This window comes from Zonotrichia albicollis, chromosome 4 (genome assembly GCF_047830755.1).
Source record: "Zonotrichia albicollis isolate bZonAlb1 chromosome 4, bZonAlb1.hap1, whole genome shotgun sequence".
Classification (NCBI taxonomy): Eukaryota; Metazoa; Chordata; class Aves; order Passeriformes; family Passerellidae; genus Zonotrichia; species Zonotrichia albicollis.
The window spans coordinates 30,460,082-30,486,020 of NC_133822.1; the positions used below are offsets into that span (position 1 = coordinate 30,460,082).

A 25,939-nucleotide genomic window follows, 5' to 3' on the forward strand; every position below is an offset into this window, starting at 1 on the left:
ATTTAAAGAAACGCTAAGAATTTGTTCTTTTATTGTAAAACGACATTTAGTACGCAGTCCATAAATAGATCTGTTATTAGATGAGACAGAGAACTCTTAGAAATCACAGTAAACACAGCTGTAGAGGTGTTAGAGGAAAATGAATAAGGCATCATACTAATATTCGTACCTTCCAGTTGTCTTGAATGGCTGACAAAAGCAACTTTTAACATTATCCTCATGCTCTGACATAAGAAGAATTAATGTAGCAAAAATGGAACCAATCTTTAAGGAAGATTACCTAGGTGCATTTTCTGTTCTTTTATTTCTGTGCTGAGGAACCCAGGAGGACTGGAATTTTCCAGCAAAGCCCTGGTGGTTGGATCCAGAGAATGTTGGATGTTGTCTGTGTAGAGCAGACACAGTGGGTGGAGCATGTTGGCATTTGGGAAGAGGTGTCAGGGACCAACAGGGAAAGCAGACTTATGGATGTGCTCTTTGCCTCCCAGCCAACCTGGGGTAGAATAACTTGTGGTTGGCTATGGGAGTGGGTTTGTTTTGGTGTACAAAGACTGAAACAGCTGAGGGTTTCAACAGAAACAGAAAACATTGAAAAAGCAAATTATTTCCTCTTCTGTGTTATGGTTCATTTTCTGACTTTTGTCTTGATATTCCTTTGGGCCTAATCGTGACAGAATTATAGTTGGGCTAAAGGACTGCTGGCTGGCTTGTTTGGGACTGAGCATCCCTCAGGATTGGAGTCACTGGTGTTTATCTCAATAAAGAATAAATCAGACTTAGGAAGCCATTGATGAGGCAGGCTTTTTGTGCTAACCTGTAATTTCTGTGCTACATTCTGCAGCAGGAAAGTTTCCTGGGAAGCCTGTTGTAATTAAGATTATAAATGAATCCTAGCATTTTAGTATAAGAGGCCTTTTGTTTTTTCAAGCAGGAGGTCATCTAATTCTTTTTGAACAGCAGCAGAAAGGTGAAAAGTTTCCAGTTAACTGTAATTAAGGCCATGGAGAATGAGCAACCCTGGTTAGTCACTTTCTGTGAGCATTACTGAGCAGCACAGTCAACAATGCCAGAAAAAGTTACCTTAGCAAGGTGTAGTCTGAGCACAATATAACCTTACTAAGAGAAAGTAAAATAAACTTAACGTTAATTTGTGATAGTTTAATCAAGGAGAAGAAAATCATTACCCAAAGGGTTTAGGTGTTTTGCCAGTCTGTGCCAGGATGAATTCATCCAGATCATTACAAGAAAAAAGAGCCATATTGAGATAGGAGATGCAATCTGTTCTTGTTTCTGACATTGACCTTCTGGGACGGTGAAATTAGCTCTCCTCCCTGTCTTCTCTGGACCTTGGCACCATCCAGTTAGACAGAAGCAGGGCTCACAGGGTAGACCTTACAGCAAGGTTACACATGGCAGGCATCAGCATTTCTACTTCCAGCCTCTTACCTTAAAAATAACAGTACAGCATTTCTTAGTGAAGGCCTGAACCTGCATCCCTGACCCACAGGAGTAGCATTCACCTGACCAGCTCAGAGATATTCTCATCATCCTCGCATCCTCATACAGAAACAACCAATGGCCCTCAACCTTCGTAAAAACCAGCAAATCCTCAAAATCATCAATGCCCTAATCGACCTCCCAGCACCATCAAACATCTCAACATGATGAAACTTCAGGTCCCTACTGGGCGTTTGCTTAATTACCGAAATCGTCACAGGCCTTCTGCTAGCTATGCACTACTCAGCAGACACCAATCTGGCCTTCTCCTCTGTTGCTCACATATGCCGAGTCGTACAATTCGGCTGACTCATCCATAACCTCCATGCAAACGGAGCCTCTTTCTTCTTCATCTGCATCTACCTATACATCGGCCAAGGACTTTACTACGGCTCATACCTAAACAAAGAAACCTGGAACATTGGAGTCATCCTCCTCCTAACCCTCATAGCAGCCGCCTTTGTAGGATACATGCTACCATGAGGCCAAATATAATTCTGAGGAGCTACCGTAATCACAATATCACTGTGGGAAGGGACATCCCACAGTGTCCCATTGTCCCAACCAAAGGCCTGCTTGGACTGGGGAACTAAACACACTAAACACATAATTGCAGGGTTCCCCTCTCCTCGAGGGGGTTGCTAAAGCCCATGAATTCTATGTAAGGAAACCAGCTATGCAGCAACTCTCTCCGTTTCTCCTATTTCGGTTTCAAAAGCTCTGGGTGTGCTGCACACTGAGTTAAAAATTGGAAACATATTACGCTGATTTAGCATGGGACTGAGTAAATTGTATTCACTTAAAATAGCAGATATCCTGCTGAGGAAAAAAAAAAAAATTATTTCTACTTGACTGTGTGACACCTGAACTGCAACCCAGAGGTAAAAGAGGAGGATTTGTGTTACTAAGAAAGCCATAAATGTTGGCTGCCAGGTCAGAGCTGCTGAGGGGAGCAGGGCACATATGTCCCAGGCAACTCCAGGCATTCAGACCTCCTGTATCTCCTCCCCACGTCCTGTGCAGGGTTTCACACAATTTCTGTGTGAGCTCCCGTCTGGTCTCAGCCCATCCTGGAGGTGGATGATATTGCCTTTTCCTCAGGGGTGTTTCATTCACAGCACTGACTGGCTCCTGCCTGTATGGGTCTGCAATGTTTGCCAAAAGCCTTGTTCCTGGAGTGTGTGGAATACTGAGATTTATGATAGTGAGCTTAGCTTACAGAAGTCACCATCCCACATTTGCAAAGCATGACGGACCTGCTAGAAAACACCTGCCTGTGTGGTGAGATAATTCGAGTCCTTTTCCCTTTTTCTGGGCAGATGGATGTTCCCAATGCTGGACATTCCTCATTCTGTTTCAGCACAGATGTATCTTACCTTTCTGTTAGCATCTGTCCTGTATCTGAGTCGCTCTTGTTTAGCTCTGTTATTACTTGTCCTAACCAGACTGAGTCCAAATTATTCTTTTCCTCCTTGTGGAATTTCTTATGTATTTTTGTATTTACGTATCTACTCTATCCTGTTTCCTCACTCCACCCAGTTTATCTCACCCCGGTCACCACAACTCCTTGCAACACAGAAACAAATGTCAGTTTTTCCATTGTCTCCAAGATGTCAGCTATGTTAAAATGTTGTTTCTTACTCTGTTTTTTAAGGGCTACTCCCAGCTCCACCCTGGCTGACTCCATGTGTGCCCAGCCCAGGGCTCCTCCTTGTGCATCATGTGCTGATGTCCATGGCATGCCTTTTCCTAACCAATTCTGAAGCCTTTCCTTGAAAATCATATCTACAGCTCCCACAGTAAAGATGTAACAGCAGAGTGCAGCAGCTATAGGTCACTCACTTGGCTTTGAGCTTCCCAACCCATGTGCTTGTCCCTGAGTTTGGGTTGTACCAGGTTAATGTTTCATCTATGCCCCAACAGTAACCTGGCAGTTGTGAGATAGGAAGTGGTAGCCTTTTTGACCCTGTTTGCTGCCCCTGCTGACTTGGAGACAGTTCTGCAAGCCTGGCCCTTTCCCAAGCACCTGTGGACAACAGTAGTTTTCCTTGGGAAAGGAGGGTTAGAAGGACAGTGGTTGTGTCCCTGTGTATTACAGGTTCCACACACAGGTCTGGAGAGCACGAGCTCAGCCCCAGCCATCACAAGTGTGAACATCTGTCGATGTGCTTGTGTTGGAGGGGAAAGGGCAGAGAGTTTTCATTTTAAAATTAAACTCATACAATAACCAGACCTTTTAGCTTTTTCATGCAAAAAGTGATTTATTGCTGCATTACAGAATGAGCCAGGAGCAAAGAGATTCATCACACGCCATCCTTTCATGCCAGAGCAGTGGCGAGCAGCTGTGGCAGTGGTGCAGAGAGGTCAGGTCCCACCACAGAGCCTCTGCCATGGGAAAGCAGCACAACTCCATCACCCTCACCCCACCATGGCTGCTGAGGTCCCAGCCTGGGGTTTCATCCATTTCTTCTTGTGAGAGAACAACAAAAAAGGATTGATCATCTATTCGCCTTCTCCCCCTCCTTTTGTTTGGCTGCTGGAAGGACAATGCAAAGTGCTCTTTGTACAAGCAACACGAAGCTCCAAACTCATCTCCAATACATTAAATCCCAATAAGCCCACCAGCATGAAGATTGCTTGCTTCAGGTGTTCCCAGTTCAAGACTTCTCCAGCCCTCTGTGAAGATTTCTTACCTCTTACATGTATTGCACTTAAACTCAGTCACTTCAGGTTTTTCCTGCCCTGTCTTTAGAATATTTCCCCAGAGCTTCAGAACAGCAACATGCATGTCAGCACATCCTTCACCCTCGATATGGCCAGGCCATAGGCCTTTATGCATGATTTTCCTTGGGACTTCCAGCTTTTCCCTCTCCTTGTTCAGAGGAGATACTTTACAAGATGTATACATTTATCTTATTAGCCCCAAACCCTGTGTGTGGTATGAGTAATGATACCAAATAGTTCCTATTAGGGAGAATGGGAATGGACAGGCTTCCGAAGATGTATGGGATTATACAAGAGAAGGTGGTATTGGAAGGGAGCAGGTTCTTTTTTTCCTGGATCAGTATGTTGTGTGACAGTTTTAGCCTAATTAAAAAGCTGGTTTTCTATACAGCTGTGCCATTTGTTGTCAGTCTCTGATTTTTCAAGACTTTGCATCATTTAGCCTCTCTGTGGTACTTAACTTTCTGTCCAAGATGAAAAGGCCAATACTTAATGACCTATTTTTGAAATTGTCCCAGAATAGTACCAGCATCTGTGCCTGCATGTGTGTCTGTTGCCAGGTTTTGCCCAGTTCAGTATTGTTTTTTTCCTAGCACCCAATTAGTACTTGTCTAGCACCTGGTCAAAGAAGAGTGAAGGCCAAAGTTGATGTGGGTTTGGGGTTTAATTAAATCATTGTAGTCCCCACAGTAATGCTGAATTGTCTCACTCTTCTCTGCTGTGCCCTTCTCTGAGTGCACACAGACACACAGGGACAAAGTTGGAGACGTGCATAGAAGAAGAAGGAGGGAATGTATGAAGCAATTTGTGATTTTTGGCAATACAGTTTTAGCAACCACTCTGTATGACTGTTTTATTTTCAAGAGTTTTGATCCTTCTTTTCATAGCCCTGGTGCATTCTCTGCTATGGCAACTGAGGTTATCTTGGTTTGCAATACAAAGAATTGAAAAAATAATGAGTATTCAGCCTAATCTTCTCCGTAGGTCACTAGGTTCAATGCATGAAATGGAGAAAATAATAAAGCTTTGTAATATTTCAAGAGTTTCCTTCAGAGGATATAATTTGCTTCTAAAATGTTCTCACTTGGTAAAAATGCTCCTAAGTTAATATTGGTTTTATCTTCTATTATCCAGTCACTCTATAGAGACATTTTCGGAGCAAATTCATATTCCAGTTTGTCTGTCCCCAGGTTTTCAGGGAAGATGTTAAGCATTTCCATCTTCAGGACACACAATATTCTTTCTCTGAATATTAATTTTTGGTATGCTCCTCATTTGAGTGCTCAAACATTTTGAAAAAGTAAAGTCAAAATTAATATGCCGTGAAATGTGAAGTAAATCAAAGTATGAAAAGTTGCAAAGCTATTACTTTAAAAAAATGCTGCAGTTCAGGTCAGTTTAATAAAATCCCTTTATTGAAAATGCAATTGTTCTTTTATATACAGTGTTTAGACTTGCACAGCTACAATTGTCTGACTGTCATCTGTATAAATCTGCGCAGAGTAATAATTATTTGTGATGATTTGAGAAATGCTTGGACTGTCAAGTATGAAAAATTGTTGGTCCCCATTATTGTCTAATGCTGAACATTTTGAAGAATACAATCTAGAACTTGGTGTATAGCACATATGTACACTAAGTAGGGTAGTTATGGATGCAAACTGTAAAAGCCAAGTCTTAAAATAGTCTAAACCATGTTTGTAACTTCAAGGCTCTCCATCAAGGTTTCAAGAATCTTATTCACACCTTTCATGTGAAAACAGAATTGAAAACATGCTTGCATGTAACCTCATGCTCAAAAATTCCCCACCCTTTTAGCATCTGGTAAAACAAAAGTAATACTAAAAAACATTTTGTATCTTGAATAACTAACACCTCCTCGAACTGAGATGGTGTAATTGATGGGCTGGGGGAAGGAGAGCTGATAATAATTGAGATTTCAGACAACTGACTCTCTTGATGTCACACAACCAGGACCGTTAGTGCCACCTATAGTTTGTCTGTCTGACAGTTCTCACTTGAAGACCTTTCTTTCTGTGGATTTTGAGGCTGCTATACACACTTCTTCTGAACAAATACTGTTAAGAAGAATTTGGTGGACATGAGCTCTGGTTTTATCAGTTCTGGACAGACCCAGCTAGGTGTCAGCTGGTTTTTAGTTGATGGACCACAGATGAGGGGAGCTCTGCAGCAACTAGTACAGTTCTAGCATAGGACACAAACCAAACCTCCAAATATGAATGTAACTGAAGAATTAAAGGCAGATGCAAAGTCTTTGTTAAGGCAAAATTGAAGAGAAAAAACAATTTAGCAAGGAATGGGCCTGCAAATGCCATTCACGATATTTATCCTCTTTATTCCTTGCTAAATTAATTTGGATAATTTTGCCCTTCAGTCTGCCATGATCAAGTGTCATGTTAGCAGTCCCAGCATAGGCTGGTTGTGAGCCTGGTCACAGTAATACAGAACTAGCTGCAGGCGATGCAATAGAAATAAACAAAATCCTGCCTGGTAAATGTGGAGGGTTTCCACCATAATTTTCATAGTGAGACAGAACCTAATTAATGGACTTTTTGAGTTACATTTCAGTATTTCCATACTTCTATTAAAAAACTGCTTTCAGTGCAGGTACCTATGAATTGACTTGATGTCTGCACCTAGTTTTCAGTAGACTACTATATTCAGAAAAAATTTTTTTTTTAAAATTCCCTGTGTTTAAATCTGTACTTGCTGCTTGGCCATCAAGCTTGGAAAGGTCTTCAAAGATTACTTTATCCTGCTGTGCCTAAGTAACCAGAAGGAAATACCTCCCATCTCATTACTCTGGTTTACCTTGAATAACCTTTGCCTGTAATGGGTTGATGACGGCCAGCTGGTCAGCGTATGCATTTCTGGTCAGCATATTCTCTAGTGCTCTCCACAAAACACCCTCCTGCCCTCCCTGCACACACCCCCCCACCTTCCACTGAACAGAGGGCAGAGTGTATTGGACTTTCCTCCCTTGCTGTTACTTTGAGACTGATAGAGATGAGAAGCTTCTGCGATCAGAGTGTCCCCAGACTACTTTTTTATTTTTCTTCTTTTAATGCCACTGAGCTTAGAAGTCGCCCACTGCTCATGTCGCTTCACTGTTCAACTCAGTTACTGCATCAGAAAAGGAAGGAAAACTTTGATCTTGACACGCGCTTCTTCTCTGTCCCCCTTTACAACTTCTGCAGGAAAACAAAAACATTATTAAGAGCATCTCTGGCGTCAATCCTTTCAGGGGAGAACAGCTGCTTTTATCAGAAGTCTTCCCAAAATTTTAATGGCCTGATGAAGTCCAAGTTGAACTGTCAGAGGACACACCTGAGCACGACTTTATCACCATCCCCACACTGCTCTTAGGCTTAAAAGTGTCCTCAGCCAAAGTGGATTTAGACCATTACTTATTGCGGTTTCTAGAACTGAGGGGTCAGCAGGGACCTCTGGTAATGAGCATGGGCACAGCCATCAGTGTCCAGGCAGCAGCTGCATGCTCACAACTCTGCTGTAACCACATCTGTTACAGCTTTGGAGGAAAAAAAGTTCATGACCCCAATTGTTTGTCTTGTCCTTTACCATCCATGGGTTCAAAGATATCCATTCCTTGGATCTTCTCTCTGGCTGGTTAAATTTGTGGGGTATATTTTCTTCATAAGCTGTGAGCACATTTGCACTTTTTCCTTGGCCAGGGGGTCTCTAGTTTAAACAAATGTGTTTCCAGTCTCATTTAAACTTAACCATTTCTCCAGGTCCCCTTACCAGCTTCAGGAGTGAAATCGTTATGTGGCTTAAAAGCCCTGCCTGTAACTTTAAAAGAAGAGGAACCATATTACTATCAGCTCACCCACTGTTGATATATAGTTTCAAAATACTAAATTGAAAATGCTCTTATGATTACCTTCCATGGTGCTGTGTAGACTCTAGGTGCCACAGAGCGTGTCCTTTGTGCAAAGGAGAGTTTGGTTCTTTCAGGGTTCCATTAAAGGCTCTCAGGTGCCTTACCTGGCCTTTCACTAGAGCAGGGTCAATATGGCTTTTCTATCAGCCACTCCTTCAGCAAGGGGGCTGTTGCCATCAAACCTCGAGGAGAGCCAGCAGGACTCTGTGTCTCTGGGAGAAGCAGGTAGGTCAGCTTTTCTAGGGTGCATCAGGTGTGTTAGTCAGCTGCAGAAGAAATGGGCTTTGATACACTTGGCATTGTTCTAAGACAGTCTCTGGATTGGCCTTTTATCTTTTTTGTTTGTTTGTTTTAATAAACTGAAGTTAGTACGATAGAATAAAAAGGAAGTCGAACTTTCTATTTCCTATGTGGCCCTTCATCCATCTGCCATTCCAAAGAGTGCTGTCATTGATGAGAACTAGACAATCTTTTACTGTTTAATGCTATTTAATATGCATTCTGTGTGCCCCCAGGCAGGTCAGAGCACATGCACAGCTCACCCTGGGGTGTTGCTGTGTACTTAGTGCTTGAAATGGTTTTTATGCCATTTCTTCTTTTTTTTTTTTCCCATGGTAAAAAGAATGAGAGGAAAGTACCACTTGAAAATGCACAAGTGTAATCTTCTAAATGAATTTAAGTAATACAAGCTCATTGGTAACTGCAAATACTAAGGCTGAGTTTTTCCCTTTACTCTAAATGTCTGAAAAGCTCATTAGTGTTAATGTATGGGGAAGTGCTTAGCCTATTGATGGAGGAATGAAATCCAGAGCAAAGCACAGCTCTACAAAGATTCATCTGCAGATTAGGGTCTGAAGCAACCATTAGATTATCAAATCTGACCTTCTATCTAATACAGACCGTAGAATCTCATCCACTTAATTCTGTATTTATCCTAAGAACAGCACCAGAAAATTAGACACAGTGCATTAACATATTATAATGCAGCAATATATTCAGGCATTTCTTTCCCTCCCTCCCTCCCTCCCTCCCTTCCTTCCTTCCTTCCTTCCTTCCTTCCTTCCTTCCTTCCTTCCTTCCTTCCTTCCTTCCTTCCTTCCTTCCTTCCTTCCGACACTTCCTTCCTTCCGACCCTTCCTTCCTTCCTTCCTTCCGACACTTCCGACACTTCCTTCCGACACTTCCTTCCGACACTTCCTTCCGACACTTCCTTCCGACACTTCCTTCCTTCCGACACTTCCTTCCTTCTGACACTTCCTTCTGACACTTCCTTCCTTCCTTCTGACACTTCCTTTCTTCCTTCTGACTCTTCCTTCCTTCTGACACTTCCTTCTTTCTTTTCCCCCTTCACTCCCCTCTCCCTAAAACTTGGGGCAAACAGCATTCCTGTGCTATATGATTTTTGATGAAAATCTGCAGGAGGAGAGATTTCAGCTTTTTATTTGCAAAAGGGAATTTGTATGTCTGTGTGTTTGCATAGGGTTTTGTTTAGTGCTTTGAAAATTATTGACTGGTAACTAAAGTGTATTGAGCTGGTTGAGATCCATCATTTCTGTTTTTCTCTGAGGACATCATAAATTGAAAAAGGGATTTTTTTTTTAACAGAAAAAGTAATTTTCTTGAAAAATCGGTGTGGTCCTTCAGAACTGCTTTCTAACATCTAATTTGGAAACTCCCTGCCAGTCAGTTTTCCTAGGAAGCATGAAGCACATTTCACATCTGGCTTCTCATCACTTTGACTGTGACATAAAACTGCCCTTGAAGTGCATCTGGGAGATATCCAGGGGGATACCACACACACATAAAAGACAAGCTAAGCTGTCTAAAAGAACTGCACTGGGCTAGTGCACATTTTAACCACTAGCCAGCATTTCACTGAACAGAGGAGCAAAATAGATGAGGCAAGTATCAGGGAATTCAGAGGAGAAGTGGTAGATGGTACTGTGCAAAATACAGAGGTCCCAGGCTTGGCACATACGCACTCTCTTGAAGAAAAAGTCCTCCTGCTCAGAGCTGAGCAACATCAGCCCCTTGGTGTTGCTCATACTATGGAGACATTTCTCTGCAACCCACCACAGCCCAGGCAGAGGGAGAGTCTCTGTTGCTCACATGCTGCAAAAGCTTTTGCTGCCCTTTGGGTGGGTGAAACTTGGACTGTTAGCACTAGTCTGTAACAAAACAATTTCTATTTCTTTTCTCTGCAAAGCTCAGAATCCTGCAACTGGTTTGGTCCCATTTTGGACTTTCATTTGGGTTTCAACTCTACAGTTCATTTGGATTCTGTTCCTTGAGTTTTGGTGGGTTTTTAAAATAGGAATCATGGCTAAGTACTGCTATTGAAAGCAGAGATTTGACCCGTGACTACAGGAACTGGAGGTTCAGAACTCCCAAGCTGGTGCAAAACCATTTGCCAAGGTTTTGCCTGGCATGTACTGTTTTTTCCTGGTATACTGGCAGGGAGAAAGACCCCTATAATCAAAGGAACACACATAGCAGGTGCATAGAGTCTGCATTGCCTCAAATACTTCTTTTCAGTGTCCTGTGATTCATGTTAATTCAACAAGAAGGTACAAGATAAATACTTTTGAAAGATTCGGCATAGAAGAAGGAATCTCAGACCTCCTTGCCTATCAAATAGGAAGGTCAATACTTGCAATTAATTATTGTCTTTGAGGCTAAACGCATTATTGAGCATAAGGTTCTTCAAAATTCACAGGTAAATGGTGTTAAATAAATGTAAATGACATTACTAACATCTTTCCACTGTTGCTTTGATGCAGTTTGTTCTCAATAAGTAATATGGTATTCATAGCAGTGAGGATAGGGCTGCACAGAAAAACCTCGTGCCATGCAGAGACACCTTTGAATAACCAAACACAGGAGAACTGTACTGGCATGGTCTGAGTGAATCTTCCTCGTGGAGAGTTGCAGGAATATCCATGGACTTCATTTATTCTGGCCATGGCTATGTAAACCATATTCAAGGTCATAGCCAAGAAACAAGCCATGACTATTAAGTTTTCTAACCAAAAAGACACCAATAACAAGAACACACAGTATTTTCATTTTGTCAAATTTTCCAGTATCTTCCTACCCCATCTCAGCAGCAAAAAGGTCCAACACTGCTGTAGCTGTGGATTTAACTGCAGAGTGAAGGCAAAATTTGTTTTCCAGGCCTAAGAGAATCAGTGACCACATCTGAGGATGAGGGTTCTGTAAATGCACTTGCCACCATGCTGTGTGAGCACCTGTGCTCCTTAATATTGTCTTCAAAGCAAAGCTCTGAATACTCTGTGAACAGCATTTAATCAATGTGTATCAAGAAGTTTTGAGACAAAAACCGTTTGTCTTCTAGAATAGTGTCAGTTGTACTCAGTCACATAATGAATTATTCCATGCAGGGAAAGATCTGCTTTTCTATGAATTTGTATAATAAGCAAAAAAGGCATTGAGAGTTTCCCAGCCCTTTACTTCTGGTGCCTGTGCTTCCTTTGCAGTTGTCCAACACAGCAATTCTTCATCAGATCAGACGAGACCAAGTGACAGACACGTGCCGAGCAAACAGCGTGTCCAGCAGGAAGCGCCGTGTGCTGACACCCAACGATCTCAAGCACCTGGTCGTGGATGAGGATCATGAAATGATCTATTGCTATGTTCCCAAAGTGGCCTGCACAAACTGGAAGAGAGTCATGATGGTTCTGACGGGAAGAGGGAAGTACAGCGATCCAATGGAAATCCCGGCCAATGAAGCCCACGTGTCTTCAAACCTGAAGACTCTCAACCAGTACAGCATCCCAGAGATCAACCACCGCTTGAAAAACTACATGAAGTTCCTCTTTGTTCGCGAGCCTTTTGAAAGACTGGTGTCAGCCTACAGGAACAAGTTCACCCAGAAGTACAACACTTCCTTCCACAAACGATATGGCACCAAAATTGTGAGGCGCCAGAGGAAAAACGCAACCCAGGAGGCTCTGCAGAAAGGTGATGATGTGAAATTTGAAGAGTTCGTGGCATATCTCATCGACCCACACACCCAAAGAGAAGAGCCCTTCAACGAGCACTGGCAGACTGTGTACTCCCTCTGCCACCCTTGCCACATCCACTACGACCTCATAGGAAAGTACGAAACGCTCGAAGAGGATTCAAATTACATTCTCCAGCTGGCAGGAGTAGGCAACTACCTGAAATTCCCCACCTATGCAAAGTCTACGAGAACTACTGATGAAATGACCACAGAGTTCTTCCAGAACATCAGCTCCTTGCACCAAATGCAGCTGTATGAAGTCTACAAACTTGATTTTTTAATGTTTAATTACTCAGTGCCAAGCTACCTGAAATTGGAATGAGGGATGGGTTGTGGGGAAAGAGGGGAGAGAAAGCCTGTTTTATTTAAGATTTTTATTTGTCATAATAAATATGGAGAATGGGTTATTTTGTAAATTAATATTTTCTTTTTTTGAATGATGCTGCGAGCAGCACAGTCAAAATTATTTAAATCAACTGTAAGAAAGGACAGCTCTCTTTGCAGGGTAATGGGATTGTGATGATCTAGCTGTAGAAATGAATAATACTGCTACACTGTTTAAACAAATATTAATTGTGTTCTGGTGAATTTCATTGATCTTGCATTCCTCCAGTTCTAATTAATGTTATTTATACTTATTTAAAACATTGTCTCTTGGTAGGTTTCACTTCAGCAGCAGAGACAGGATAACATGTGGACAAAAGGAGTCTGGTTTTGGGCTTTCCTCGATTTCCAGCTTGCTCTGGGTAATAATATTCTTCAATTAGGCAATGATGCAGGTAAATACGGGAATGGTTCTGGAACCACACGCTTTGAGAAGATTGGTGAAAATAAGTTCTTTAGAAAGTGATGTTGCGCTCCATACTAGTACAAAATCTGTCTTTCTAGGCCTGAAAAAGAAAAGTAACCCAGATTTGGGTAGATTCATGGGTATCTAATACCCATGACTGAAAGAAACATTAATGTATTCTTTAGGAAGAGAACCTTTTATAAGTCTTAATGAGTTTTTGGAGAATACGACCACTCCCTCTGGCTCTTAATTTGAAGCCTCCCAGCCCAAATGAATTGGGGATGGTCCATCAGAAAAGAATCAGCATTTGGAAAGTGGCTGTAAGAGATTTTTTGAATGCCCAAAGCAACTGGCATTGACTTAATTCATATCCAGGATGGAGCTGTGGAGACATCCATCCTCTTCAAGTCATGCCTCCCTAATTGATCCTAAGATGGGCAACCAACTGGTAATGATACGTTGCTGTAAACAATCTGGGCATGTCATTTGAAAATTCAAAAAGTCATCTTCATGTTGATTCTCTAAGCATGCAAGGCAATAAAAAAGCTTTCATCTTCCTACATGATGGATTCATGGCTTTTTCCTAGGGAGGAGAAGAAGCCTTCTTTTTTAGCTGATGCCTAAATGCCATTGACAGGAATTTTTCTAAGTTCTGATGTGTTCGAAATTCATCCAAGTCATCTCTAATGTAAGACCATAACCTTTTTTCTTAAGGGGAATGTCTCAGTAGCAGTTGTTTTGTGTTTAACTGCTTTTTGAGATGGCAGATTGTTTTGGGTAAGCAGATAGTAATCTATGCACAGCAGATGATAAACAATGAAAAATGGTATTTCAGTGTGGATCTGTTAGCCAGCTAGTGGGAGCAGAAAATCAGGCTTCTCCAGATGTTTCCTTCAGTTGGAAGCAGGTGAGGGAATGCTCTGTAGCCACCTCAGCATCCACAGGCAGCTGATGGGCAAAATGAGGCAGAGGCTAAACTGACACTTGTAAAAATATAAGATCTGTTTTACAGTTGATAGATGGTTAAAACGAGGGGTTTAGCTTGCCTTCATGTCAATCTTTTGATGAAAACAAACCCTTTCAGAAAAGATTGATGATTTAAATAAACCCAGCTCAGGGCAGAGCTGTTTCAACAGTATCAGAGCCAATAGTGAAAAATGTCAAATTGTACAGTAGCCAGTAATATCCACTGAATTGCATTAGTTTCCAGGACACAGATGTGATTAAAGAAGAAAATAGTTTGCATTTTATTTGATAAAAATAAGTTGCTGAATAAATCTCGTTGAAAAACTAACATAACAAACAGCAACTGAAGTCCTTTCACAATTGGATTTGGTCTTAGGCAGGATTCAGGTCATTATTTTCTCTATCATACCATACAAATAAATCTCTTATCCATTTTGGAACAGCCACAGTTTTCATAACCCATCCCCTATTTATAACCTGGAGCACTGGGCCAGTGGCTGACAAGGGGCTCGCTGGCTGGCTCACCCCTCTGAATTCCTGATCCATTGCTAATTACTGGTTGTTGTTTTACTTTAAAGCAGTTTAGTCTCATTTAGTGTGTGTGGAGCTATACCTCTCACAGTGGCCTGGCCCTCTTATGTTCCTAGTTCAACGGTTGTATGTTTGTTAAAAAAACAACTGTCTGAGGCACGTTGCCCTTCTCCTCCTCACAATACTTCCTACAAGCTATTTGTGTGTTAGTTTGGTCTTGCATCCCACAGTGCTCATATTTTGATCCAATTTTCTTCTCAGTCAGCTCTTCATCCATCCAGCAGAATGTGATGTAATTTTTTTCATTTAAGACAAAAGTTGCTTCAGAAAGTAAATATTTCAAGAACAGTGTGCTTCCCTCTTTCTTTTTGTACTTTTCTCTGGCACCATCACCACATTTTTATGCATTCTGAAATATTCTCTGTAGTTTCACAGCTTTGGAGACACCAAACCTCTATATGGTAGCTGTGATAGAAAAGCTTTAAGTGAAAAATGTGTTCAGGCGATATGAGGGGTGACCATTGCTCCAGCCAGGATTTTTAGCAACAGCTTTGGGTTGGATTACCTAAATTCTGGCTCCCCACAGAGGGCAGCTCTACAGGTGGATGCTCAGCACTGAGAAGGCTTTTATGTGAACTTCAGTGGGTGCATGAAATCCCTTGCTTTTGAAAAACCTTGATCCCAAACTACTACAACCTGGCTATTTAGTGCATTATATCTATTTTGAGGTGCTGTGAATGGGCTGTAGATCTGTGTTTAAAATGAATAGCTGACATGCTAGATATGATCATGTCCTGTGCAGTGAGCAGCAAGCCCTCACCACTCAGAGCAGGATGACAAATGCAGAGGAATAGCCATTTATTTTGGCCTATTCGGCATGCTGTTTTGACTCAGCAAAAAAATCTGTCTTTCCACTGCAGCTACACAGGAGGACATTCAGGGTTGTTCGTGCTCATGTCAGTGAGCTGGCAGCTACCACCTGCCGTGGGGGGCAGCCAGAGAACTGGGTTGGTTTTACCCTCTAACTCTTCCCTGGGTTTCCCAGATGGAGAAGAGGGGCTGGTCTGCTCCTGAGTTCTGCCTCTCTCCCAGCTCCATTTCTGCTGTGGCCACAGCTGATCCTGGGAGACAAATGGGCAGCACAGAGCCACAGCAAAATGTGAAACACAGACATGCCCATGGGGCTGCAAGGGCCACCTGGGAAGATGCTGTTGTAGAAGGGCGTTTATTAATTATGTCTAGTAGTGATAAGCACAGAGAGAACAGCAGTGTTCCTGCTCCCCACCTCTGTCCCCAGCCCCCTCAAAGCTGCTGGATCAGTGATCCTTATCTCTGAGCAGCTGTTGCCTCCCTGTCATTTGACAGGGCCAGCCCTGAGCCCAGCAGTGCTGGTGGCTCTGTACTTGGCACGATACCCACAGCTGAGGGGTCATTCCCCCCAAATGCCATCAAGCACCTTAACTTGGGAGTGCAGGCTGAATTTGGCCCATATGAACATGGTAGAGACTGTTGGGTGGTGGGATGTTCCCCCAAATCTGGCTCAGTCCATGCTTCAGCCTCTTCATAAACCATGTCCATTAGAACAGAAACATGCAAGCTGCATGAACCATGCGCTGTGTAAGACAAGTGAAATAAATAATCCACTAGCAGAAGTGCTTTTAGAAGTAAGTTGACCCCAGATGTTTTAGGGTTTCACTGTAGTCTGCTGCACTTTTCAGGTACAAAAAGGGACTGTCCTTACTATTACTCTTGTTACAGAGAGTGTTATTTTCTTACATGCATGCACAATACAATGTGTACAAATAATTTAACATCAATGTGGGGTTGGATTTTTTTTTAATCTATTTGTATGCAGTAGAAGGCTTGTTGTAGAAAAGTATCTCCTTATACTTAAATATACTGTTAATAAAGCAAAAAAGATAAATTACACATTGCCAACAGAAGTGTGACCTGCTCATGAGTCTTTCCTTAAAAAAGCCATTCAAGCCTGATTATTTTTCTAAGTAACTTCAATTAAATTGAAGAAAGAAAATTCCTCTCTGTGTGCTTTATTTATGGCTCTCATTCTTTCAGGGCAGATTTTTCAGGGTGGGATTTTTGTCCACATAGCTTTGCTTTCTTACCTGCCTTATTGTATATTATAGGCAGGACACACTGAAAACTCAAAATTATCTCTACTCCTGTGGAGTAGGAGAATTCCCCTGGTGGGGTTCAGTGGGCAGAGCAGCCAGGGAACTGAGACCAGGGAAGCAACAGCTGCAGAACTCAACCATGGACAGAGGGAGGGAGCTGGGGGCTTGCAAAATTGAAATCACTTGCATACAAACCCAGAAACTTCCATTTTTATGGTAATGGAGTAAGAAATGGCCTCTCTGCACAGCCTTGGGTGCACAGCTTTTGTGTGGTTTCCTTCATTGCTTGTAAGATAGTGGAAAGAAAAGACCAGTCTCTCATGCTGCTACAGAGACTGAAAAAATTGGATTTGCACCAGTGAAGGAAACTTGAGGATCTGTCCTTTTGGCAAGCCTCAATTTTTCCATTAAATAACCCCAAATTTACAAAATCCCATTTCTATTTATATCCAGCAGCTGCCCTGTGGTACTGGCCTCAGGAAGCTGCTGTAGGACAGGAGAGCTGGCAGCAGCAGGGCTGTGGGCAGCACCCTGGCACTGGGAGATGGATAGGGAGCACTGCAGGGTGTGACAAAGTGACAGGATCCTGCACAACTGAAGTGTCCTCTGGCCCAAATAAGGGATTAAGTCCAGTAGAGATTATGCAGAGTTTGAAGAAAGATGGTTCCTGTGGTCATAACCTGCTCCCTGTGCAGGCATGAACTCCAATACTTCCAAACCTTTGTTTGGATAAAAACACACATCATTCAATTCCATCATAATTATTAAAGAATTTAAAATGTGGAGAATGGGAAGGAAAAGAGAAAAAAATCAAGCACGTTCAGCCAGCAGCAGAGCAGCAATCAGGGCATATGCTTGCCAACCAGCAGCATCATGCCTTTCTCACTAGCTGTATTACACATCATCATGTACCAGACTCCTGAAGCCACAAAAAAATAAAATATCTTGCTTTTCCAGTTGCACGTACAACTTTGCCAAAGATTGCAATTTTTGAAATATTAGAGTCTGGTTTATTCCTCAGTGCACTGAAAGACGTACCCAAATGCCACCTCCCCAGATTGCATGCTAATCAATTTGATAAAGAAATCTATGTTAAAAGAGTAAAATCAACTTCATCTTCTCTATTGGCATGACAAGAAGCCACCTGTTTCCCCTATTACTTGAAATGTCACTCTACGGATGTGCTTGAGCCTCTGGACTCTGAGATTCAACTCACTGACAATAAAAACCTTCTGCTGACTAAGTCAGAGACATTAAGGACCTACAGTAGTGACTTCTTCATGGAGGAAAACATATAGAAAATATTATTTCTTTATACATTATTTAAAATATATTTTGCCAATATCTTAATAAGATTACTGATTTTGACATTGACCGTCCCTATTTTTTTAGTAAAAGCAACCTGAGCTAACATTCCTTTAGGAGCACACATCCTAGCACTATGCAACAAATGTACAGATCATTTTGGAAAATGAGACATAGCACTTGCAGTAAAATTAGGTGGGTTTGAAAATCTCATTTCAATCAGAGTTTTTAATTAAAAAACAAGCAACCAGCAAAGCTGTTTTCTTCAGTCAGAGAAAAAAAAAACAATCCAAAGTTTATTCCCCAGTTTCTCTTTTTTTCACTAATACATAAAGCTGTCAGGGTAACATACAGCTGAGTGATAACAGTTTACCCATTAAGCTTTGGCTTGTTCTAAAAACTAGAATTTTACTGTGGCAATTCATGCCTTTTTAGCAGAAAGAGGTCTCTGTGCTGTCAGCAGGTATTTGCAGTCCTACATCAAGTCAAAATCCGCAACCCACAGCAGCCCAAATTTCCCATAAAAGCTTGTGCAAAGTCAGGGTTTAACCTTTATCTAAGCCTTTCTTAGGCTCAATTTATTCAGACTTCTTTTAGCAGATAACTATTCTAGCTAAAACTGATTTAGTTTTATGTTTGAAGTAGAGGGGTTTAATTAAAAAATGATTGCTCTATGAATGAAGTCAATCACTGCATTTTTTACTATATTTTAAACTTCAAGGAAATGAATTTAGATAGAAAGGTCAAATCCGAGCAAGCAGCCATGCTGTGGAGAGACGACCACTGTGTCCAGGTAAATGCTGAGACCTCCGTTGAAGAAAAACAAAACCTATTCCTTTCAGGAATTACAGCTATTCATGATTTATTAAGGCATTTATCTTCAGTTATATGGAAGGACATAACAACTTCACTAGCTTGAATTAATTCTACAATGTGCTTTTCTAGTTTATTGTAGAAATGTTCCTGCTCTGTGTGCAATATGATTTTACATGCTAGATTTCCCAAAGAATTCCCAAAGCAGCTGCTTTCAAAGCCTCCCTTTTTCCCTTCAAAAAAATCAAAAACTAAATCCACAATTTTTTAATGAAAAAAGTTCTTGGAGTCAATGGTGCAAAGATTAGAAGGAAGCACAGGTGAGTGCAATTCAGGTGAGAAATTAAGTCTGTATAGCTGTGGAAAAGCAGAAATAGCCCTCCTATTCCTGGTCCTGTGTTGGAAAAGAAATTCCAGATTATTCTGTGGTCTTCAGAGGCTTCCTGCAAACAGGAGACAACTGAGAGCATACAGAAAGGTGAATGGGTCTTGCCTAGTCTACAGAGCTGTAAGCCATATCTTCCTAAAAGCAGAAGAATGGGGGGGGGGGGGGAATCTCCTTTTATGTGGGGCAGGAGTTTGCTTTATAGGTATGGACAGGAGAAAATGGATTACAAGTTGACATCCTTAGATAAGGATATCCTTAGATAAGGAGCAGGAGATTTGACCATGACCAGAAAAAGACAAGATGACAAGATAACTAAAAATGAGCTTTTGCTGAACAACATTTCAATTCCATAATATGACAGAAAACTGTATGCAATGTACTTAGAGCTGAATGAGAATCAACAACCAAAAAGGTGAACATTCATTAGTTTTGTCTCATGTCATTATTGTGAGAGAGTTCCTATGGTAATAGGATCTCTTTCTCCTGCTTGTAATGCATGCTAAAAATGTTTCTTTCTCTTAGTGCCAGTCTAAAAGCTACACAAATTCCAGAGGTATGTGTGCATTCACCAGCGCTTTAATGCCAAGGCTCTACAGTCAGGCTCAAAGCAGGGGGTTTATTTCTTCCTGAGGGGTCAACGCTGTTGCAGCTCATGTCAGTCTCATGTACAGGGCACGTAACCAGTGTGGGGTCTAACAGAGCTGCATTTCCTGCACTTTGGCTCCGTAACTTTACAGTGCTTCCAAAAAGTTGGGTTTTTTTTTTAAATGAAGCAGCTTTCTAATGTGGGAATATAGCAAAGGCCAGCTAGAAGTGAAGCCAGGGAATAAGTATGTCTTTTTGGATCTGAATTCACAAAAAAACTTAGATCCTTCGTTTTGGACAAATGACATGCAGGTTTTTTAGAAGTTTCTTTTTTTCAAAGGCCTTGCTGTCTGCTCTTACAGGGGGACCACAGTCCCCATACACATGTGGGGACTTACATACTACCATAGTAGTGGCCTTACTGGGTTGGGACTAAAGAAGCTGCAATAGCAAAGCATGAAGATGAAATGAATGAAAGAGATAGAGCTGATCAGCCAATCTTCATGTATCAGACAAATACAGAGCTTGCTTTTGTCTCCAAATCATCTAAACTTTTGTCCACAAATTGGTACCTGAGCTGATCCCAGTTACCTAAATGTGGTCAAGCTTAGAAAGCTCACTTGGATTCTGGAAATCCTCCAAATTCCAGAGGTACTAATCTCTTTTAAGTGAAAGCTACCCTTCATCTCCTTAGAACCAGAATTAATCAGACATATCTGTTTTCCTTTTTAGCTAGTAAAAATTGGTTCATTCTTCAAAACAATTGACATAAAGTATGTTCTGATATTACTCCAGAACTCTGGATGCTATAAGGTATAGCTATAAGGTAATAAAATAATTAGTTCTGTCAGCACTGAGAGAACAGAAACAAAAAGGGGGGAAAAGGGCTTTGGATAATCTCAAGTTAACCATAGTATGAGGATTCAGAGGAAAGTAGTGGATGATTGCTTCTCAAGTACAAAACAAGTATTGTTGTTCATAACTTTTGAAATACCATTTAGAATGTCAGATTTATTAAAATACTATTCTACTGTACATGGGACAGGGCAACAGTTTCATTAATCTGAACCAAGAAGTGAGAGAAAAAAGTTATTAAACAGACAAAATCTTTTAAAAGATCCTATTCATAGTAAAACTTCAAATGTAAATCTGAGAATTTAGCATTATTAAATCCTGAGGATCTGTTCAGAAGGTGTCCACCATATAATTAATTCAAGATTTCACTTGAACCCCATTTCACTTGCAAAAAGTGAATTTAGAATTAGAATTATTCAAGGAAATTCAGATTTAGAATTATTCAAGGAAAGCACTTCCTCTACCTTTTAAGACTTTAAGCAACTCTTGAGGAGGAAACAATCTCCCAAAGTGCAAGTTGAAGAATGCTAAGTAAGGAAGAAGCATATTTCAAGTATAGTTTGGACTGAGAAATAAAAGCAAAAACAGAGGATATGATGAACTAGCCTGCATATTAAATAAATAACTAGCAGGACTTGAAACCAAGACATTTTTTAAGCTGCAGAGAAGGTAAAGCCCACCCAGTCCAGCCAATGCTGAATGACTCCTGCTTTTGAGTACCCACCCAGAATATGGCAATCTTGTATACTTAGTAAACATACTGGTTCTTAGCTTTAACTGTGAATTATTCATGTCTTGCTAATATTGGATTCCCCAGAGTATTCATGCACAGCATGCAGGATGATCAAATTTTCATTAAATTTAACCGAAAGACTTTCCTCTAGGACTATCAGAATGAGGCTTTAATGACAAAACACACTTTTTTTTCCTAGTTCTTTACCGACCTATATATAAAAAACACTGTTTATTTAACTTCAAATACATATGAGAAAATGATAATCCTAAAGATTACTAAACAACAGACTGACGTGATTGGGAATGGATTAGAAAACACAAAACAGTGTATGGTATCACAAAAAATCTAGTCAAAGAAAGAAAAGAAAAATCCTACTAAGAGACTTCACAGCACTTCCAGTCCTTTTAGTACTGTTTGTGAACATTACCTTACTTTTTCCAAAGAATATTATAATTCAATTATCATATTCTGTTGCCATTTTCTGCACCTCTAAAGAGACTATCTCATTTGCAATAGAAATTTTACCATTACAATAATAATAAGGAATTTCCAACACTTCATTTCACAGAGCACTTATGCTACTGTTTCATGACGTATTCTGAGGCTATTCTTGCATTTAAGAGAGCTTTTTGTGACGCTCACAACTGAAGCAGCAAATACATTAAAAAGATGATAGGTCTCATTTTGAATCCTGATTCTGCGAATTGTACTGCATTTGTAAAGCCTTAATCCTCATGCTGTTCTAATCTTTATATGAGAAAAGTCTAATTTTGTTTGCAAATTGTAAAAAGGAGTGAAATTCATTTGCTGCTCACCAGTTTCTCATCAATATTCTAAAAATCCCAGTAAAATTAATATATTAAACATGGGAGTGGGAGATAATTTTACCAATTAAAACATTACAGATTAAGACAAGATGTACAGTAATGCTGTAAAAATCAAAATATTGATCTACATATGTTAAAAGAAGAATCCTCCCTTATATCAAACAGCATAATAAAGCAGAGGAACAATCCTGGCTATATAATTACTCTAAAAAGGAGCTGGAGTCATTCAGTAACACACTAGAATGATAATTTTCAAAGCATTACACAGGAAAAAAAACCACCTATGGTATGAAACACTACTGACTCCACATTTAAAAGCTGCACCTGACTGTAGTTTACAAATAAGATTATCCCTTTTCATGCACACTCACAGAGCCATTGAGACGGCCACAGAGTCCTTCAGAATGGAAAACAACACACATTTCAACTAACCTGCCTGTAGTTCTACTCCCCTTAGAGATATTTCTGAAGTAGAGGAAAAAAATAACAGACAATAAGAATGAAAATGGAGCAAAAAGTTCCAGGAGGAGCTTTAGGATGACCCACAACTTAAAAGAGGTGAATGAGCTGATAAAAGCAAGAATCGAAGGAAGTGCTCCATGCTGACTCAAAAGCAAAGAGATGTGAACCAGCCATAGCCCTACTTGGGCAAATTATAACAGAAGTTTTGAAAGAATCTTCTGGCAGCCTGAAAGGAGGAAAGGACTTAATGAATTTTAATACCAAGAGTCACCATTTTATCTGCAAGATTATAAAATATGGCTGTTTTGATAAAAAGAGACAATAACATCTCAGGATGTCCCTTTCAATTCTATGTTTTAAGCGGTACAAAAAGCACACAATTTGTCTCTGACAGAATTTCTGCTAACATTTCTTATCCACATATGAAGTAAAGTAATTCACTATTACTGGGCTTTTTTAAAAAATCAAGTAGGTGGAATGCTGTGAAGAGATTGACTTGACTAAAATTAAAATTGGTTAAGGGTGTTCAGCTTTTGAGTACTTGAAAAAATTCTCTGGTATCCAAGCACTCTTTTGTGCCACCTCCCATATTATCCTCACAGCTGGAATACATGAAATGTGGTAAGAATTGTTTGCCTTCTTAACACAAGGTAGCAGACTTTGTGAAGCCTCTAAGTCCCTAAAATGCTCCTTTCATATAGGAATCAAACCCCTTTGACATCATAGATTATTTATTCCTTGGTTTTCTGGACATCAAGGTTTTTCCTGTTTTATCAGTGTCGCACTTCTTTCCTCAAAAAGTTCCTCTTTAATCATATGTAAGAGCATTCTTTTTTTCTCCCTCACTTCCACCCCTCCCTAAAGTATCTCTTTTTACACCTCTTCCCTAAATCCTTTCAACACAAGTTATATTTTTCTTCCCTTCCTGAGAAACACGTTTGGCTGTTCCTTTTGATTCTTTTCTCCAAATAACTTCCTTCTGTTTGCTCTTGCCTCTAATAATGAATGCTTTGTGAAAGTCTGCACCTTTTTCTTCCCCACAAAATGAGTTTTGCTCTCTCAACCATGCAATGGATTGAACTTTTTTGAACTAACAAATTTTTCCATTATACTTCCCCATCACTTACTGTTTTCAAGACCAGATAATTTCAGTCTGGCAATACACTTCCCTTTTTCAAATTTTACTTAATTTTACTCATGTAACATTTCTTCCCCACTTTGATGATCTAAACAGTCACACTGTACCAACAGTTGCTTATTTACTGGGGAAATATTTATGATACTAATCACTAAGGATACTGCCATACTACAACTCCCTCATGCATTGGATGAGACAAGATCACATGTATCTCAAGAAATTTTAATTTTTAAGAATCCTACAATTCATTTAAAAATTACCCTAAAGTCCAGTAACTATAATAAGTGCATGAAATGTCAGTTGAGTTGATTCAGATGGCAGTTTTAACAAATACAAAAATTTGCATCTATGGCTGTATCAAAAATAATTAACCATTGTTGGAAAAAATTTAGTTTCTTCTATTCCATTTTAAACATTTTAATAATATTTCCTGCAATGCTACATACAAGAAACTATTTTAAATAACATTAATACAAGTTAAAAAAAAGTCAGAGAACCTGAAGTTAGAAAGATTTCATCTTTCTCTCACATAATAAAAGACATAATACATATGATTCATTCAAACAACTATATAATAATAACAGTAAGAAAATGCTTAAATAAAAATATTTAAATGAGGGAGCTAAAATTCAGGCATCTAAAGCCATCTGTAGGCACTGAATAGCTGGTTTCATTTTCAAGATTGCAAATACTTTGAACTTCCAAAGAGTTGAAGGTGACCAACACATATAGAAGTCCCATTAGCATTTATCCATGTAATCTACTCATCTGAGTAGGTCCATCAAATTAAAAAGCATTTGTATACATAAAGCAGATGACTAATGTTTACAAGATTAAACTATATGCTGATATATGGATTCAGTTGTCTTATTTAAATCTGAAAATTTAAAACTTTCAATCACAACAGTTAAAATACAATTTGTTTATTTCATTATGCATTTTGGATGTGTGCAGTAGTCTTCTAAAACTTATGCTGTGAGGAACTCCCAGTAGATTTTAAAATAGAGCAATTAGTACCTTTTTTCCCGATATGGCAACCAGAGTCCTCATGATCAATGTATTATTTGAAATATTCAGGTCTAAAAATAAGAGAAATCATTGAGAAGCCATAAATTTCCTTATTGACTGTATTATTTGCACGGCTTGAAAGCAGAGATTTCTACTCAGAAATTGATGGCATAGGTCTGGAATTTGACGTGTAACTTCCTAAGGGCCTATAAAAGAAACTTCATCTTTTATACTGCAAGTTTAAGCAGGGATCAGTATATACAGTTACATAAACACCTCTAAATACTTCATTAAAATCAGGATACTGGCCATCACAACACCATTAATATCAGTTAGTTAAACATCTTTTCAGTTGCTAAATGAACATACACTTTTCAACACAAGGAGTTTTAACCATTCACCCATTAATAGTGACCAGATCAGTGTCACATTATTATTTGCCTTTTCTATTTTTGTTCTAATAAATCCCAACAGGAAAATAATTAGGTTGCTCATTTTAGCACAAAGAAAACAGGCTGAGTCCTGCTGACACTTTCCAAGTGTCTAATTTTATAAACGCTGATAGTCATATTCTTCTACAGAAAATAAAGCCTGTGACAAAATGTGTGGACAATAACAGTCATTATTGGTGTCAAGTCTACAATGGTCAGAGAGCTGCAACATTGAAATTGCAAGGTAAGAATGTATCATCAACTCTTTAGGCAATTTAAAACTTGATGAAGGATTCATCTGCTCTTTATTGTGTCTACTCAGATATCTTCAGTTACCTCCAATCCACCTTGGTTTCAGAAAAAAAGCTCTCATGTACTGTAGTTCCATCCAAGTTTTTAAAAGCAAACCAAACTATAATCATTAAGGCTGTTTTATGTCTGTGTCAACTGGATTTACTTAGACCAAAAGGAACAAAGACTTTGAGGACCCTCAAGTGGAGTGAGCAGTCTTGTCAATATTCCAGGAAAAGTCATTGCATCCATTGGAATAATTAGTCACCAACATCACCATCTCTGTCACCTATGAGCCACAGAAAATGAAAACCTATAGCTAATAAGGCAGTTCCAAGCAGATCTCCCAGTGCAGTAAGATAAGGGATAGAAAAACTATCGGGGTCTTTTCCTTTTTTCCAGAAGTGGTGCACCATCCAGTCAGCAATCCACAACAAAGTAAACACCTACACAACATCAAACAAATAAAATCTGTATTATTATCCTGTAAGTTACATCCAAAGGAAGTCAATAG

General features: G+C 39.9%; 2 protein-coding genes and 1 long non-coding RNA gene across 11 annotated transcripts in view; 1 reads left to right on the forward strand and 2 right to left on the reverse strand.

Annotated features, from left to right (window-relative positions):
- CHST11 (carbohydrate sulfotransferase 11) overlaps nt 1–13,051 on the forward strand; it is a 157,553-nt gene extending 144,502 nt beyond the window's left edge. For 4 of the 5 annotated variants that reach the window (XM_026797820.2, XM_026797819.2, XM_014272556.3 and 1 more), the window contains 2 exons: nt 11,641–12,419; nt 12,829–13,051. In XM_026797820.2, coding sequence (XP_026653621.1) covers nt 11,641–12,419; nt 12,829–12,934 — 885 coding nt within the window. In that variant the 3' untranslated portion in view covers nt 12,935–13,051. Of the gene's footprint in view, nt 1–11,640 lie in introns of all 5 variants that reach the window. The other variant, XM_005494744.4, reaches the window with a different exon arrangement.
- Nucleotides 1–25,939, reverse strand: part of SLC41A2 (solute carrier family 41 member 2) — a 93,165-nt gene that overhangs the window by 24,114 nt on the left and 43,112 nt on the right. The window contains exon 11 of one of the 5 annotated variants that reach the window (XM_026797817.2): nt 103–7,433. The exons of 2 other annotated variants lie outside the window; for them this stretch is intronic. In XM_026797817.2, the coding sequence (XP_026653618.1) occupies nt 7,425–7,433 (9 nt within the window). In that variant the 3' untranslated portion in view covers nt 103–7,424. Of the gene's footprint in view, nt 1–102; nt 7,434–12,538; nt 25,872–25,939 lie in introns of those variants that run through there. 2 more of the 5 variants (XM_005494743.4, XR_003382006.2) reach the window with 2 other exon arrangements.
- Nucleotides 7,520–9,149, reverse strand: LOC141728784 (uncharacterized). The gene is made up of 2 exons (XR_012579988.1): nt 8,144–9,149; nt 7,520–8,052 (listed from the first exon to the last, which is right to left on the reverse strand). It is a non-coding gene; the product is annotated as an uncharacterized LOC141728784 (long non-coding RNA).